Genomic DNA, 16317 nt, shown 5'->3' with positions numbered 1-16317 from the left:
TACATAAAGATATATGAATAAGTGATGGTACAGAACGGCATAGGCAAGATGCAGTAGATGGTATAGAGTACAGTACATACATATGAGATGAGTAATGTAGGGTATGTAAACATAAAAGTGGCATAGTTTAAAGTGGCTAGTGATACATGTATTACATACAGATGGCAAGATGCAGTAGATGATATAGAGTACAGTATATACATATACATTATATTAAGTGGCATTGTTTAAAGTGGCTAGTGATACATTTTTGATCAATTCTCCCCCTTTATTTAAACCTTGTCAATAATCAACTGACTGGCTTTCTTGATGTCTAAGGTATTCTCTCTGATATACAATCTGGTTTCAGCTCAGGTTACGGACGTGTCACTGCAACCTTAAAAGGTCCTCAATGATGCCATCATTGCTCTTGATTCTAAGCAATATTGTGCTATTTTTATTGACTTGGCAAAAGCTTTTGATTCAGTAGACCATTCCATTCTCGTGGGCCCGGCTAAGGAGTATTGGTGTCTCTGAGGGGTACTTTGGCCTGGTAAGTGACTCCAAACCTTTGAACAGTAGTGTATATATATTGTTTTATCCCCCGTCCCCGCAGGACGCCTTTTGGTAGGCCATCATTGTAAATAAGAACTTGTTCTTAACTGACTTACCTAGTTAAATAGAAAGGTTAAATAAAATACAAATTTTAAAAATCCAGTGACACGAAGGCTGTAGTAATGTGGTATGACAGCTCCAATTTAATGCTGCCGAGTCTGACTTTCCTCAGAAAATATTTAAAAGTTTAGTTTCAAAATAAGTCCCTATTGAGTAAGAACATCTAAGACAGAAAAAAAAGACAGAGACAAACACGTACCGCATCAAAATTGTGTTTTAATTAAAAACGGATAACAATTCAATCCAAGCAGTACTCCCCACCCCTTTTCTCCCCCTTTTTCACTCATACAAAATCAAAAGAATCAAAGTGTCTAGTGTTTAGAGAACAATAGAATATATTATAATTCTTCTTTGTATGGGGGTTGATATGAAATACTCTCCTCTTTTCCCCCTGCATTATTATTACTATGTGCAATTAACAATATTCACAACTATGTACATTCAAACCCAAGTCAGTTTCAAATAAACTTCACCAACAAAAAAACAACAATAACCTTTAAAAGTAAAAAGATAGAAAAAAGCTAAAATTAAACAATATATTTATCTTTAAAAATATAATTGAAGACATTTACAATAATATGAGAGTTCAATTACGATTTCTTCATTTTTTATTTTACTGTAGGCACATTGTTGATACACTCTCCTTCATATGTATTAGGACATTGAAGCTAAAAACGTTTAATTTGGCTCTATACTCCAGCATTTTGGATTTGTGATTAAATGTTATACTAGGCCACGTCACCCTTTTGAGAGTATTATCCTACATATCTGTTTGACAGTTTTTAAATGAAAGCACTTTATGTATCCAGTGCCCCCATTTGAAGGTGACATAAGTATTTGGACAAAATCACTTAGTGTACTTTTTAGCTGACAGCCGCTTTGCACTGTTGTACTATGGCTGTATTCATCAATCTAGCAAGACGACCCAGAAAGCTATGGCCTTTGGCTTTTTTTATATATTTTTTTTACTTTTCAACCCATATGATCTAGTAGTACATAAAAGTAGAATAAGCCATATACAAATATGATGATATCACAGTAAATTCATGACACGTCAATGAATAATAATTGTCATACCTTATAATCTGTCTATACATAATTAATCAGTTTTAGGAACATCTACCCAAAATATTGTGACATTAGTGATGTCTTACCAACATTTTGGCCATTTAAACGGCATGCGTAATCCGAGATGCTCTGCAAAAATGCATTTTTATTGGTTCTACTTATGTGCTTTGTGTTTAACTCATTTTAGGTTTAAGGAAGTGTGTAGGTCGCATTCTTTATCGTACAGCTATATTTGACTAATTTCAGGAAACTAGGCATATGTCACACATCACAACTTAACAGGCGAGCCATTTCAACATAATCAAAATATTATTTACAACCATCTGCTCGATAGGAATCCAGCGGTGTCCATGTCATGTCTGTGTCGTGAGCAAGTGAGGTCGGGCACTGATGTTGAGCGATTAGGCCTGGGTCACAGTCGGTGTTCCAATTCATCCCAAAGGTGTTTGATGGGGTTGAGGTCAGGGCTTTGTGCAGGCCAGTCAAGTTCTTCCACACCGATCTCGACCAACCATTTCTGTATGTACCTCGCTTTGTGCACAGGGGCATTGTCATGCTGAAACAGGAAAGGGCCTTCCCTACAAAGCACAGAATTGTCTACAATGTCATTGTACACTGAAGCATTAAGATTTCCCTTCAGTGGAACTAAGGGGCCTAGCCCGAACCATGAAAAACAGCCCAGGCCATTATTCCTCATCCACCAAACTTTACAGTTGACACTATGCATTCGGGCAGGTAGCGTTCTCCTGGCATCTGCCAAACCCAGACTACCAGATGGTGAAGCGTGATTCATCACTCCAGAAAACGCGTCACTCCAGAGAACGAGTCCAATGGCGGCGAGCTTTACGCCACTCCAGCTGATGCTTGAGTTGGATGCTCAGTCATGGAAACCCATTTGATGAAGCTCGAGACGACCAGTACTAGTGCTGACGTTGATTCCAGAGGAAGTTTGGAACTCGGTAGTGAGTGTAAAAAACCGAGGACAGATGATTTTTACGCGCTATGCCCTTCAGCACTCGGCGGCCCCCTTCTGTGAGTTTGTGTGGCCTAACACGTCGCAGATGAGCCATTGTTGCTCCTAGATGTTTCCACTTCATAATAAAAGCACTTACAGTTGACCGGGGCAGCTCTAGCAGGGCAGATATTTGACGAACTGAGTTGTTTTAAAGGTGGCATCCTATGACGGTGCCACGTTGAATGTCACGGAGATATTCAGTAAGGCCATTCTACTGCCAATGTTTGTCTATGGAGATTGCATGGCTGTGTTCTCAAATCTTATACACCTGTCAGCAATGGGTGTGGCTGAAATAGCCGAATCCACACATTTTAAGGGGTGTCCACATACTTTTGTATTTATAGTGTATAAAACGATGGGAAATTTATAAAATAAGTAATGTTAAAGTAGTATCAGTCATTTCCGGTCTTAGTACTTGGTCCCATATTACTAGCATGCAATGACTACATCAAGCTAGTGACCACAAACTTCTTGGATGCATTTGCAGTTTGTTTTGGTTGTGTTTCGGTGAAGGTTGTGGCCAAGAGAAATGAATGTAATTTAAGAAACTGTGTGATTTTAGAATCACTTTTATTGTAAATAAGAATATAAATGTTTCTGAACACTTCTACATTAATGTGAATGTGACCATGATTACGGATAATCATAAAGCAATCGTTAATAATGATGAGCAACAAAGTTACAGAGCAACAAAGATCATACCACCAAAACATGCTAACCTCTCACCATTACCAATAAAAGGGGAGTAAGTATTTTTGGGGGCATTTAATATTGATGCCTCTAATTTCTCACTCATCATTATTCATGATTCATTCATGATTATCCGTAATCATGGTAGCATCCACATTAGTGTGTTCAGAAACCTACTCTGTTCTTATTTACAATTAAAGTGAATTAATTACTCATATAATAATTCATTATTTACCATTCATTTCTATTGGACACAACAGAAACAACATAAACAAATTGTAAACGCATCCAGCACGTTTGTAGAGTCACAAGCTTGATGCAGTCATTGAGTGCTAGGAATATGGGACCAAAGTACTAAACTTCTGACTACTTTAATACACTAAGTGAATTTGGCCAAATTCGTATGGTACCTTCAAATGGAGGGGGGGGAGGGGGTGAGATACTTTAAGTGCTTTCATTTCTAAACAATGAAACAGATATGTATGAAAATAATCTCAAAACGAAGGTGATATTTTGTACTGTCGCCTCAGAAAACATTTGATCTCAAATCCAAAATTCGGGAATATAGAGCCAAATGAAACTTTTAGCTTCCCTGTCCAAATAAAGATGTAGGGGAGTATACGTGAGGCGCTGTTGAACTGGATTCTCTGGGAGGGAAGAGACGCCCATGTTGGGGGTCATCTTGGTGGCCGTGTGACGGCCATTTTTAGATGCTCAACACTGGCTGACGCTCATGTAAACAAAAACACTGGAGACCCAACAGCCTGTGTCATCGTCAGCTAGCACCCAGCTAACCTGTTCTCAATAACAGTACAGGACCTCCAAAATAAAAAGAACACATCTCTTTTAGTTTTCCTTCCTTTCCCCTATTTCCACAATATACAGAGCAGTTATGTGACAACACATCCATAAAGTGCTCTGGTTGGAAGAGATATCATATCAGACACATTTAATGATTTGACAAAAAGGGTATTCTTTGGCATCCGTCGTCTTCCCTATTAAATTATGCCACACACATAAAACTTAAACAAAAATAGAACTCTGAATATTGCAATGAATTTCCATCACCGTACTAAATAACACTGCAATATAATTGTCGATCCAATTCACCTTAAGGAAGCTGTTTTAAAATAAAAAGGGCTTCCGTCTTTTAATCTATTTGATCAGGAGAATTTATCAAAGGAAAAAAAGGAATAAAAACTAAAAATACAAACAAAAAAATCTAAAACTAAAACAAAGAACTAAAACAAAAACAACTTAATTCTAGATGTGATCATGAAACATAAGAAGTTCATATGTTTCTGATTAGAACCAATCACACTCCAGAAAGCTCACACACCTATCTGACCACAACCAATCACATCCCCGCATCAATATCTCAATATCTGGCATGTCATTCAGGTCAAATATCCATAGTTCTGATATGTGGAGGTAATACTCACTATTTAATAGAGAGGTCCACATACTGTATGTGTTATAGCCAATTCTCAAGTAGTTTTAGCATGACAATGAAGGAACACAAGCTAGAGGTTGGTTATGGCACATTAAGCATGGACCGCCAGGCTACTATAATAAACTAGCCACACTATACGGTGTGTGTGTGTGTGTGTTTGCTGTACAATGGGCTTCATATCACACAGCTGTCTGACCATGTTCTCCCTTAGCTTTGAACAGAAATGGCAGGAACACACTTTCCCCTCATGTGTGTCCTTATAAGCTACAGTACAGTATACAGCCAGAGTGCGAATATATAATATAACCCCATCAATACCCTGACCACTGTCATGCAAACAACTCTACAGTGGTGCGTGGTGGTCGAGCATTTCACTCGTGTCATAATTAGCCAACACCAGTGACTGTCGACAATGTGAGTTCTCCTGTTAACCATTGGTGCCATGTCCATGCACTGTGTCATTTTACCATGTCAACAGGTGCATATACCTATAGTCTGTGTGAATATACTGAAATCCAATATACCTTGGGAATATACTGAAATCCAATATATAGAGGAACCTAGATTACAATTTCTCCCATTATGTCGCTGCGTGAAAATACTGAAATCCAATATACGGTGTGAATATAATGAAATCCAATATATAGAGGAACCTAGATTGCAAATTCTCCCATTCTGTTTCCCCAAGTGAATGAGACTAGGAAGTATGACAACATGAGACTGTTTCCAGAGTAACCCCGTAACCCTCTAAATTAAGTACTGTGATATAGACAGATGACACTGGGGCCAAAAACAGTTGTCCTCTATGTTCACAAAAAGGAGGAAGCTGTGGAGAAAACATAGTGGAGATGTTAGGTCGGAGCTCAGTTCTCTCTCCCCACGGTGACAAATCTGAGGCTCAGGGGCCTAAACAGAAATGTTCTCTCCTGTTCTGGGCTGTAGCTGTATTTTTAGTTCTGCTCTACATTGTCCACAGAGAGACAGGGATTCGGGGAGCTAGGCAAGGTGACCCGCTTCTCCATGAGCGACCGATTTTCTAAAACCAAGGTGGCTTTTGTTAAAAATAAAAAGAATAAACAGAAAATAAACAGAAAATAAACTTCTATTTCTCCACAGAAAGGTGACAAATTTGGCACACTTAATTTGCTTTAGCACAGGGGCTTCTGCAGCATCTTAATCCTAAACAAAGAGACACAGCTAGGCTATCTTCTTTCTCTGAAACCCACACGATGCTGATACGTTGTGTTCACCTAAGGCAAAAGGATTGTGATAGAGTGATGTGTTGTTGTCGAGTTAGCCCCCCTTCTCCCCAGTCAGTAAAAATAGTACAAAGAGATGGAGAGGGAAAACAGGGGGATTGAGAGAGGATAGAAATGGGGATTGAGAGAGAATAGAAGCAGGGAAGGAAGGAGTGAATCCCTTTTACAGGTTCTGCTGTTGTAGGAAGACATTCAGAGGGTGTTTCTTTCTCTCCATCCCCTTCATCCCTCTTTCAGAGCTGGCAGAGACAGGATGTGAGGATATCCACCCCTCCAAGTCGCTAGCTTTCTTTTTCTCCTCCTCTCTCTCCACTGTTCCGTCTCTCTCTCCATTCTCAGGGGGATGTATTGAGCAGCTTGGTGGATTTATTGGGGTAATTGATAGCCAGACTGATGGCTGCGATGTTCTTCAGAGCCTGCGAGATAAAAAAAAAGAGAGGAGAGTGAGTGAATGAGCAAGTGAGTGAGAGAGTTGATGTGGGAGTGAGAGAGAGAGAGAAAGAGAGGGGGAGAGAGAGAGGTGGGGATGAGGGAGTGTGTGAGAGGGGAGATGTAGAGCAATGAGAGAAGAGTTACAGTGCATTCGGAAAGTATTCAGACGCCTTGACTTTTTCCACATTTTTGTGACGTTACATCCTTATTCTAAAATGTATTAAATTGATTCATCATTTTACACACGTCACCCCATAATGACAAAGCGAAAACAGGTTTTAAGAAATTTTTGCAAAAAAACCCAAAATACCTTATTTACATAAGTATTCAGACCCTTTGCTATGTGACTTAAAATTTAGCTCAGGTGCATCCTGTTTCCATTGATCATCCTTGAGATGTTTCTACAACTTGGAGTCCACCTGTGGTAAATTAAATGGATTGGACATGATTTGGAATGGCACACACCTGTCTATACAAGGTCCCAAAGTTGATAGTGCATGTCAGAGCAAAAACCAAGCCATGAGGTCGAAGGAATTGTCCATAGAGCTCTGTGACAGGATTGTGTCGAGGCACAGATCTGGGGAAGGGTACCAAAATATGTCTGCAGCAATGAAGGTCCCCAAAAACACAGTGGGCTCCATCATTCTAAAATGGAAGAAGTTTGGAACCACCAAGACTCTTCCTAGAGCTGTCCGCCTAGCCAAACTGAGCAATCGGGGGAGAAAGGCCTTGGTCGGGGAGGTTACCAAGAACCCGATGGTCACTCTGACAGAGCTCCAGAGGTCCCCTGTGGAGATGGGAGAACCTTCCAGAAGGACAACTATCTCTGCAGCACTCCACCAATCAGGTCTTTATGATAGAGTGGCAAGACAGAAGCCCCTCAGTAAAAGGCACATGACAGCCCGCTTGGAGTTTGCCAAAAGGCACTTAAAGACTCTCAGACCATGAGAAAGTGTCATGCTGTGGGAATGTTTTTCCATCGGCAGGGACTGGGAGACTAGTCAGGATCGAGGGAAAGATGAACAGAGCAAAGTACAGAGAGATCCTTGATGAAAACCTGCTCCAGAGTGCTCAGGACCTCAGACTGGGTCAAAGGTTCATCTTCCAACAGGACAACGACCCTAAGCACACAGCCAAGGCAACACAGGAGTGGCTTTGGGACAAGTCTCTGAATGTCCTTGAGTGTCCCAGCCAGAGCCCAGACTTGAACCCGATTGAACATCTCTGGAGAGACCTGAAAATAGCTGTGCAGCAACGGTCGCCATCCAACGTGACAGATCTTGAGAGGATCTGCAGAGAAGAATGGGAGAAACTCCCCAAATACAGGTGTGCCAAGCTTATAGCCTCATACCCAAGAAGACACAAGGCTGTAATCCCTGCCAAAGATGCTTCAACAAAGTGCTGAGTAAAAGGTCTGAATACTTATGTAAATGTAATTTCAGTTGTCTATTTTTAATAAACTTGCAAAAATTTATAAAAATCGGTTTTGCTTTGTCATTATGGGGTATTGTGTGTAGATTGATGAGGGGGAAAAACAATTTAATACATTTTAGAATATGTCTGTAATGTAACAAAATGTTGAAAAAGTCAAGGGGTCTGAATACTTTCCGAATGCACTGTATAACCTTCCAGTGTACCTACCTAGCTAATCCAAATATATATTTGCATTTATTGATTAACCTCAGCTTGAATTCATGGTGCTAGCAGCTGCGCATAATTGGTTTTTAATGAACATAAATGAGCACGTGAGAGCAATAAATTATAAATGTAATAAAAACTGTTGCACCTACAAATGTAGTCATTCTGACATTTAAGTCCAATTGTCACTTTAAGGAGGCTATAGTCTTGTTTTAATCCGATGTCTAAAATTTGAGCTAGGTAGGCGCAAGAAAAACTCTTAAAAAGGAATTGCTAACGACCCTGCCAAAAAATCTGGTATGTGGTTCTCGGTAACGACTGGACGGTTCATGACGAGAGACCGGGAGTGTATTGTGTGCCTCCAATCAAGTTGATTTGCGAATTTTAATCCAGATTGGTGTCATATTGGCATAGATATGATGGTAGGGAGATTTGAATTGAACACTGGGCTTCAACCAATGCCGAAAATAGACTAAGATCAATGAGGTTTTAGACATCTTTAGACAGGTAAACCCTTCTCAGCTCTGACAGACATAATTTTAATCGTGCATCTCCCAACCCCAGAATCCCCCCTCCCTCCACACTGCTTGCCCCCTTACACCTCTGCCCTTCTGTTCGGGATCACAGCATAGCGGGGCGGAGATGATGTTCGCTAAGCCACGCATGATAATGAGAGGTAATTACCAGATACATTAGTACAGAACGCAGCAACAGCCCACATACAGAGCACCGGTAGGGGTTTGTGTGTGTGCAGTCTGCGTTGTGTCACTCGCATTATGATTCACCATTCGAGGAGAAAATGAGGAACAGCTGAATATCATAACTAAAGACCACTGGTATTCTCACTCTGGGACTCATCACACCCTGATTGACAAATGGGAAAACAGATCACCTCAAATTATTTGTCACATGCGCCGAATACAACAGGTGTAGACATTACTGTGAAATGCTTACTACCAAGCCCTTAATCAACAATGCAGTTCAAGAAATAGAGTTAAGAAAATATTTACTAAATAAACTAAAGTAAAAAAAAAAAAATGAGGCTATATACAGGGGTACCGGTACAGAGTCAATGTGCGGGGATACAGGTTAGTCAAGGTAATTGTACAGTTCCCGCTCAGCCCAGTCAAAACTGTTCGCTGCTCTGGCACCCCAATGGTGGAACAAACTCCCTCACGACGCCAGGTCAGCGGAGTCAATCACCACCTTCCGGAGACACCTGAAACCCCACCTCTTTAAGGAATACCTAGGATAGGATAAAGTAATCCTTCTAACCCCCCCCCCCTTAAAAGATTTAGATGCACTATTGTAAAGTGGTTGTTCCACTGGATATCATAAGGTGAATGCATCAATTTGTAAGTCGCTCTGGATAAGAGCGTCTGCTAAATGACTTAAATGTAAATGTTACATGTAAATGTAATTTGTACATGTAGGTAGGGGTAAAGTGACTATGCATAGATAATAAACAGCGAATAGATAATAAACAGCAAGTAGCAGCAGCATAAAAACAAAGGGAGGTGGGGTGTGTCAATGTAAATTGTCTGGGTGGTCATTTGATTAATTGTTCAGTCGTCTTGTGGCTAGATGTTAAGGAGCCTTTTTGACCTAGACTTGGAGCTCCGGTACCGCTTGCCGTGCGGTAGCAGAGAGAACAGTCTATGACCTGCGTGACTGTTTTTTTAATTTTTGGGGGGCCTTCCTCTGAAACCGCTTAGTATATACAGTGGGGCAAAAAAGTATTTAGTCAGCCACCAATTGTGCAAGTTCTCCCACTTAAGAAGATGAGAGAGGCCTGTAATTTTCATCATACGTACACTTCAACTATGACAGACAAAATGAGAAAAGAAATCCAGAAAATCACATTGTAGGATTTTTAATGAATTTATTTGCAAATTATGGTGGAAAATAAGTATTTGGTCAATAACAAAAGTTTCTCAATACTTTGTTATATACCCTTTGTTGGCAATGACAGAGGTCAAACGTTTTCTGTAAGTCTTCACAAGGTTTTCACACACTGTTGCTGATATTTTGGCCCATTCCTCCATGCAGATCTCCTCTAGAGCAGTGATGTTTTGGGGCTGTTGCTGGGCAACACGGACTTTCAACTCCCTCCAAAGATTTTCTATGGGGTTGAGATCTGGAGATTGGCTAGGCCACCCCAGGACCTTGAAATGCTTCTTACGAAGCCACTCCTTCGTTCCCCGGGCGGTGTGTTTGGGCCACGTTTCATCTTCAATGCTCTTGCTGATGGAAGGAGGTTTTCACTCAAAATCTCACGATACATGGCCCCATTCATTCTTTCCTTTACACGGATCAGTCGTCCTGGTCCCTTTGCAGAAAAACAGCCCCAAAGTTTCCACCCCCATGCTTCACAGTAGGTATGGTGTTCTTTGGATACAACTCAGCATTCTTTGTCCTCCAAACACGACGAGTTGAGTTTTTACCAAAAAGTTATATTTTGGTTTCATCTGACCATATGACATTCTCCCAATCTTCTTCTGGATCATCCAAATGCTCTCTAGCAAACTTCAGACGTGCCTGGACATGTACTGGCTTAAGCAGGGGGACACGTCTGGCACTGCAGGATTTGAGTCCCTGGCGGCGTAGTGTGTTACTGATGGTAGGCTTTGTTACTTTGGTCCCAGCTCTCTGCAGGTCATTCACTAGGCGCCCCGTGTGGTTCTGGGATTTTTGCTCACCGTTCTTGTGATCATTTTGACCCCACGGGGTGAGATCTTGCGTGGAGCCCCAGATCAAGGGAGATTATCAGTGGTCTTGTATGTCTTCCATTTCCTAATAATTGCTCCCACAGTTGATTTCTTCAAACCAAGCTGCTTACCTATTGCAGATTCAGTCTTCCCAGCCTGGTGCAGGTCTACAATTTTGTTTCTGGTGTCCTTTGACAGCTCTTTGGTCTTGGCCATAGTGGAGTTTGGAGTGTGACTGTTTGAGGTTGTGGACAGGTGTCTTTTATACTGATAACAAGTTCAAACAGGTGCCATTAATACAGGTGGAGGACAGAGGAGCCTCTTAAAGAAGTTACAGGTCTGTGAGAGCCAGAAATCTTGCTTGTTTGTAGGTGACCAAATACTTATTTTCCACCATAATTTGCAAATAAATTCATAAAAAATCCTACAATGTGATTTTCTGGATTTTCCCCCCTCATTTTGTCTGTCATAGTTGAAGTGTACCTATAATGAAAATTACAGGCCTCTCTCATCTTTTTAAGTGGGAGAACTTGCACAATTGGTGCCTGACTAAATATTTTTTCCCCCACTGTAGGTCCTGGATGTCAGGAAGCTTAACCCCAGTGATGTACTGGGCTGTACGCGCTACCCTCTGTAGCGCCTTACGGTCGGATGCAGAGCAGTTGCCATACCAGACGGTGATGCAACCGGTCAGGATGCTCTCGATGATGTAGCTGTAGAACTTTTTGAGGATCTGGGGACCCATGCCAAATCTTTTCAGTCTCTTGAGGGGGAAAAGGCGTTGTCGTGCCCTCTTTACGACTTTGTTGGTATGTTTGGACCATGATAGTTTGTTGGTGATGTGGACACCAAGGAACTTGAAACTCTCGACCCGCTCCACTACAACCCCGTTGATGTGAATGGGGGCGTGTTTGGCCATCCTTTTCCTGTAGTCCACGATCATCTCCTTAGTCTTGCTCATGTTGAGGGAGATCAGGCCTACCACTGTTGTGTCGTCAGCAAACTTAAATTATGGTGTTGGAGTCGTGCATGGCCAAGCAGTCGTGGGTTAACAGTGAGTATAGGAGGGGACTCGGCTTGCACCCCTGAGGGGCCCCCGTGTTGAGGATCAACGTACAGATGTCTTGTTGCCTACCCTTACCACCTGGGGGCGGCCCGTCAGGAAGTCCAGGATCCAGTTGCAGAGGGGGGTGTTTAGTTCCAGGGTCATTAGCTTAGTGCCCACAAAGCTCATCACTATGGTGTTGAACGCTGAGCTGTAGTCAACGAACAGCATTCTCACATGTGTTCCTTTTGTCCATGTAGGAAGGGCAGTGGTGAGTGCGATTGAGATTGCGTCATCTGTGGATCTTTTGGGGCGGTATGCGAATTGGAGTGGGTCAAGGGTTTCCGGGATGACGGTGTTGATGTGAGCCATGACCAGCCTTTCAAAGCACTACATGGCTACCGACGTGAGTGCTACGGGGCGGTAGTCATTTAGGCAGGTTACCTTGGTGTTCTTGGGCACAGGGACTATGGTGGTCTGCTTGAAACATGTAGGTATTACAGACTCGGCCAGGGAGAGGTTGAAAATATCAGTGAAGACACTTGCCAGTTGGTCCACACATGCTTTGAGTATACGTCATGGTAATCCATCTGGCACCGCGGCCTTGTGAATGTTGACCTGTTTAAAGGTCTTGCTTACATTGGCTACGGAGAGAGTGATCACACAGTCGTCCGGAACAGCTGGTGCTCTCATGCATGCTTCAATATTGCTTGTAATGAAGTGAGCATAAAAGGCATTTAGCCTGTCTGGTAGGCTCACGTCTCTGGGCAGCTCGCATCTGGGATTCCCTTTGTAGTCTGTAATAGTTTGCAAGCCCTGCCAGATCCGACAAGCGCCAGAGCCGGTGTAGTAGGATCCAATCTTAGTCCTGTATTGATGCTTTGCCTGTTTGATGGTTCGCCTGAGGGCATAGCGGGATTTCTTCTAAGCGTCCGGATTAGTGTCCTTCTCCTTGAAAGCGGCAGCTCTAGCCTTTAGCCCGGTGCAGATGTTGCCTGTAATCCATGGCTTCTGGTTGGGAAATGTACAGTCACTGTGGGGATGACGTCGTCGATGCACTTATTGATGAAGCAGTAAAACAGTCCTGTAGCGTAGCATCCACGTCGTCTGACCACTTCCGTATTGAGAACAGTCTTAAAAGTGGTATTTCAACGTCATTTGTATAGCATGGATGGAGTATGTTTTGGAAAATTATGGAGATCTGGGCCTGGAGGCACAGTGAGAATGTTATCTAGCCTATATGTTTGAGCCCACATTTCAAAATGCATCATTCATGATATTGATAACCATCTAGGTCACAAAGTAGTCATAGGCAAAGTGTAAGTACTTAGAAGATATTTGAAATAATAGTTTCTAAGCATTACCCTCCTGGGTGAGTAGAATATGTCGTTACAGACTCTAAATCTTTATACGAGATGGAAAAATAATGTCACTTTCTACATGGCTAGCATCATGATTCTGGTGGTCAATCCCTGTCTTCAACATTACCAAGTAAAAAGCAAGTCTAACTGAGTTCTTACCAGTGCTGTGCGGGCTAGGAGCTGTTCATTGGTGGTCAAGGCTAATAGGTACTCCTGGAGAATGCCTTCCTCCTGGAAAACAAAGACAAGGGTTTGTAGTCCTTCTCAATAAGACCTTGCTCCTCCGTCTTTACATGCTTGCTACACTGTGACTTCCACGCACAGAACATACATTGAGCAAGAAAACTGAGGTACAAACAGTGAATATGCTATGGCTTTCAAATCCTCGATTTCTGCCAAGAGTGCCCATACAACCTACAGTACACATTCACTGGAAAGAGTTCGTGAAACAATCCAGAGACAATCTCACTTGTCACTAGGAGAGTTTCTGACCACTTACCTCAAGAGTACTGAGAACAGCTTTCTGTGGTATGTAGAATTTAGCGTAGGAAAATCCTTCAAAATTACTAACAAATAAAATAGAGCTTCCAGCAGAAGAAGCCAATTCTGAGAAAGAATAACTCTGTCATGAAGACCTGGGTTCAAATAGTATTCGTTTTCTGTCAGATACTTCAGCTGCGCTTAATTGAGCATGTCTGGCGCAATGGAACGAATGTAATAGTCCCCAGAAGTGCAACTCCAAACCTCACCCACCTGGCACTCCAGACAGGCTCAACCACACTCTGGAATTAGACAAAGAACGAATTCTATTTGAACCCAGGCAGGTCTGGTGTTACTGTTATTATGTAACCGTGGAGAGAGAAGAGTTCCAGAACATAGATAAGACTGACTGGCCAAATGGAGATTTTATGGTGTAGCTAGTAGGAGAGGGAGACACAATCCAGACCCTCATACCTCCATCCCTCAGTCTCGCAAGCTGCTAAATGTGACCCTATTCCCTATTTAGTGCACTACTTTTGACAAGGGTCCATAAGGCTCTGGTCAAAAGTAGTGCACTATATAGGGAATAGGGTGTATTTTGGGACATATCCTCACTCTCCCTATCCCAGCCTGCTGTTTATACCAAGGTAACATCTTGGACTATTTGTACAGCTGACAGTGCACGACAATCCCTGACATGTATACTTCAGGAGATATAGGCGAATATAACTAAAGGATCCATTTGATGATGTTAGAAACGCCTTTATACAAGTCACTTCCTGTCTGAAGTACATTGTGTGCGTACCAAATAGCACCCTATTCACTACATAGTGTACTGCTTTTGACCCAAATCTCCCACGCACGCTGGCCAGCTCTGTCACGAGACACTATAAGACACTGTTTGGGGAAGCAGCAGAAGTGACTGTATATTAACCACTGAGCCTTGGCAGTTCATACAGTATGTCTACTGGTTCTGGATGATAAAGTCCTGCACCAGATAGACCAGACAGGCTACAGTTGACAACTAGCCAAGCTGGCTTATTTGGCACATTAACAGAAATGTTGATTCAGGTCTATTGTTTCTGTCAAATTAACCTCAATTATGAGTAGGGTGCTATTTGGGAGGCTTCATAACGTACTTGGTCCTCCGTGTTTGTTTTTTTGAAAACCTAATAAAGTAAAGGCTCTGAAACCTGACGCGTCAACATGTTCAACAGCACGCCGCGCTCGCTGCATCAGTGTCAACATGGAAGTGTGAACTACGCTGTATGTCATCACCTTACTGGGAACTGCCCCATTCGTCAACACACTGACAAAGCAGATTCAATGCTCATAATTATTTTTAGGACAAAGGTGATGGCGTATCTATTACACCTTCGCAACTCCTGTCGTCTGGTCTGAGCATAGACATCTGTGTAATATATTGTCAGGGTGTGTGTGTGTCGATCTCTCTCTTTGTGTAAATGTGTGTGTGTGTGTCATAGTAGAACAGAGTCTAAGGTTTGTCTAAGGTTTAGACACACACACACAAACACACACAAACACACAGACTAGTGCATGCTGAGGCTATGGGCAGTGTTTCCCCTCTGATGTTTTCAGTGTTGGTGGCAAGGTTAGTGGGGGTAATTTGGGATACACAATAGTGTGCAATATGAATGACAAGGCCCTGCACACCTCTGGTATGCCCCTCCTCCTCTGTTCTTTCGCAGAACACAACACTTCACTACCCACCAGCTCAAATATGGAGAGTGAGTCAGCAGTAAATAGGCTTTGCAGCAAACAAACACATTTAGGTGTTTGTGAGAGTGTTTGTAAAAGAACAAGTATTTTTCTGTGGGTTGATTATACAGAGAGAGATGGATTATATACAGTACCAGTCAAAAGTTTGGAAACACCTACTCGTTCAAGGGTTTTTCATTATTTTTACTATTTTCTACATTGTAGAATAATAGTGAAGACATCAAAACTATGAAATAACACACATGGAATCATGTAGTAAACAAAAAGATGGTAAACAAATCAAAATATATTTTATATTTGAGATTCTTCAAAGTCGCCACCCTTTGCCTTGATGACAGCTTTGCACACTCTTGGCATTCTCTCAACCAGCTTTATGCGGCAGTCACCTGGAATGCATTTCAATGAACTGGTGTGGCTGTTAAAAGTTAATTTGTGGATTTTTTATTATTTTATGCGTTTGAGCCAATCAGTAGTGTTGTGAGAAGGTAGAGGTGGTATACAGAGGACAGCCCTATTTGGCAAAAGACCAAGTCCATATTATTGAAAGAACAGCTCAAATAAGCAAATAGAAATGACAGTCCATCATTACTTTAAGTCATGAAGATCAGTCAATACGGAACATTTCAAGAACATTTTGAAGAAAGTTTCTTCAAGTGCAGTCGCAAAAACCATCAAGCGCAATGATGAAACTGGCTTTCATGAGGACCGCCACAGGAAAGGCAGACCCAGAGTTACCTCTGCTGCAGAGGATACGTTCATTAAAGTTAAATGCAC

The 16317-nt window shown here is 41.9% G+C and overlaps 1 protein-coding gene across 5 annotated transcripts in view; it reads right to left on the bottom strand.

Moving 5' to 3' along the window:
* Positions 1 to 850: 850 nt before the first annotated feature.
* The window catches only part of zzef1 (zinc finger, ZZ-type with EF hand domain 1), a 54541-nt gene continuing 39074 nt past the window's right edge, over positions 851 to 16317 (bottom strand). For all 5 annotated transcript variants that reach the window (XM_055879892.1, XM_055879902.1, XM_055879885.1 and 2 more), the window contains exons 55-56: positions 13483 to 13554; positions 851 to 6555 (exon numbers count right to left, since the gene is read on the bottom strand). In XM_055879892.1, coding sequence (XP_055735867.1) covers positions 6475 to 6555; positions 13483 to 13554 — 153 coding nt within the window. In that variant the 3' untranslated portion in view covers positions 851 to 6474. The remainder of the gene's footprint in view (positions 6556 to 13482; positions 13555 to 16317) is intronic.

Source organism: Salvelinus fontinalis, chromosome 2 (genome assembly GCF_029448725.1).
Source record: "Salvelinus fontinalis isolate EN_2023a chromosome 2, ASM2944872v1, whole genome shotgun sequence".
Classification (NCBI taxonomy): Eukaryota; Metazoa; Chordata; class Actinopteri; order Salmoniformes; family Salmonidae; genus Salvelinus; species Salvelinus fontinalis.
The sequence above is the reverse complement of the archived record's forward strand: the minus strand, read 5'-3'. Positions and strand labels throughout refer to the sequence as shown.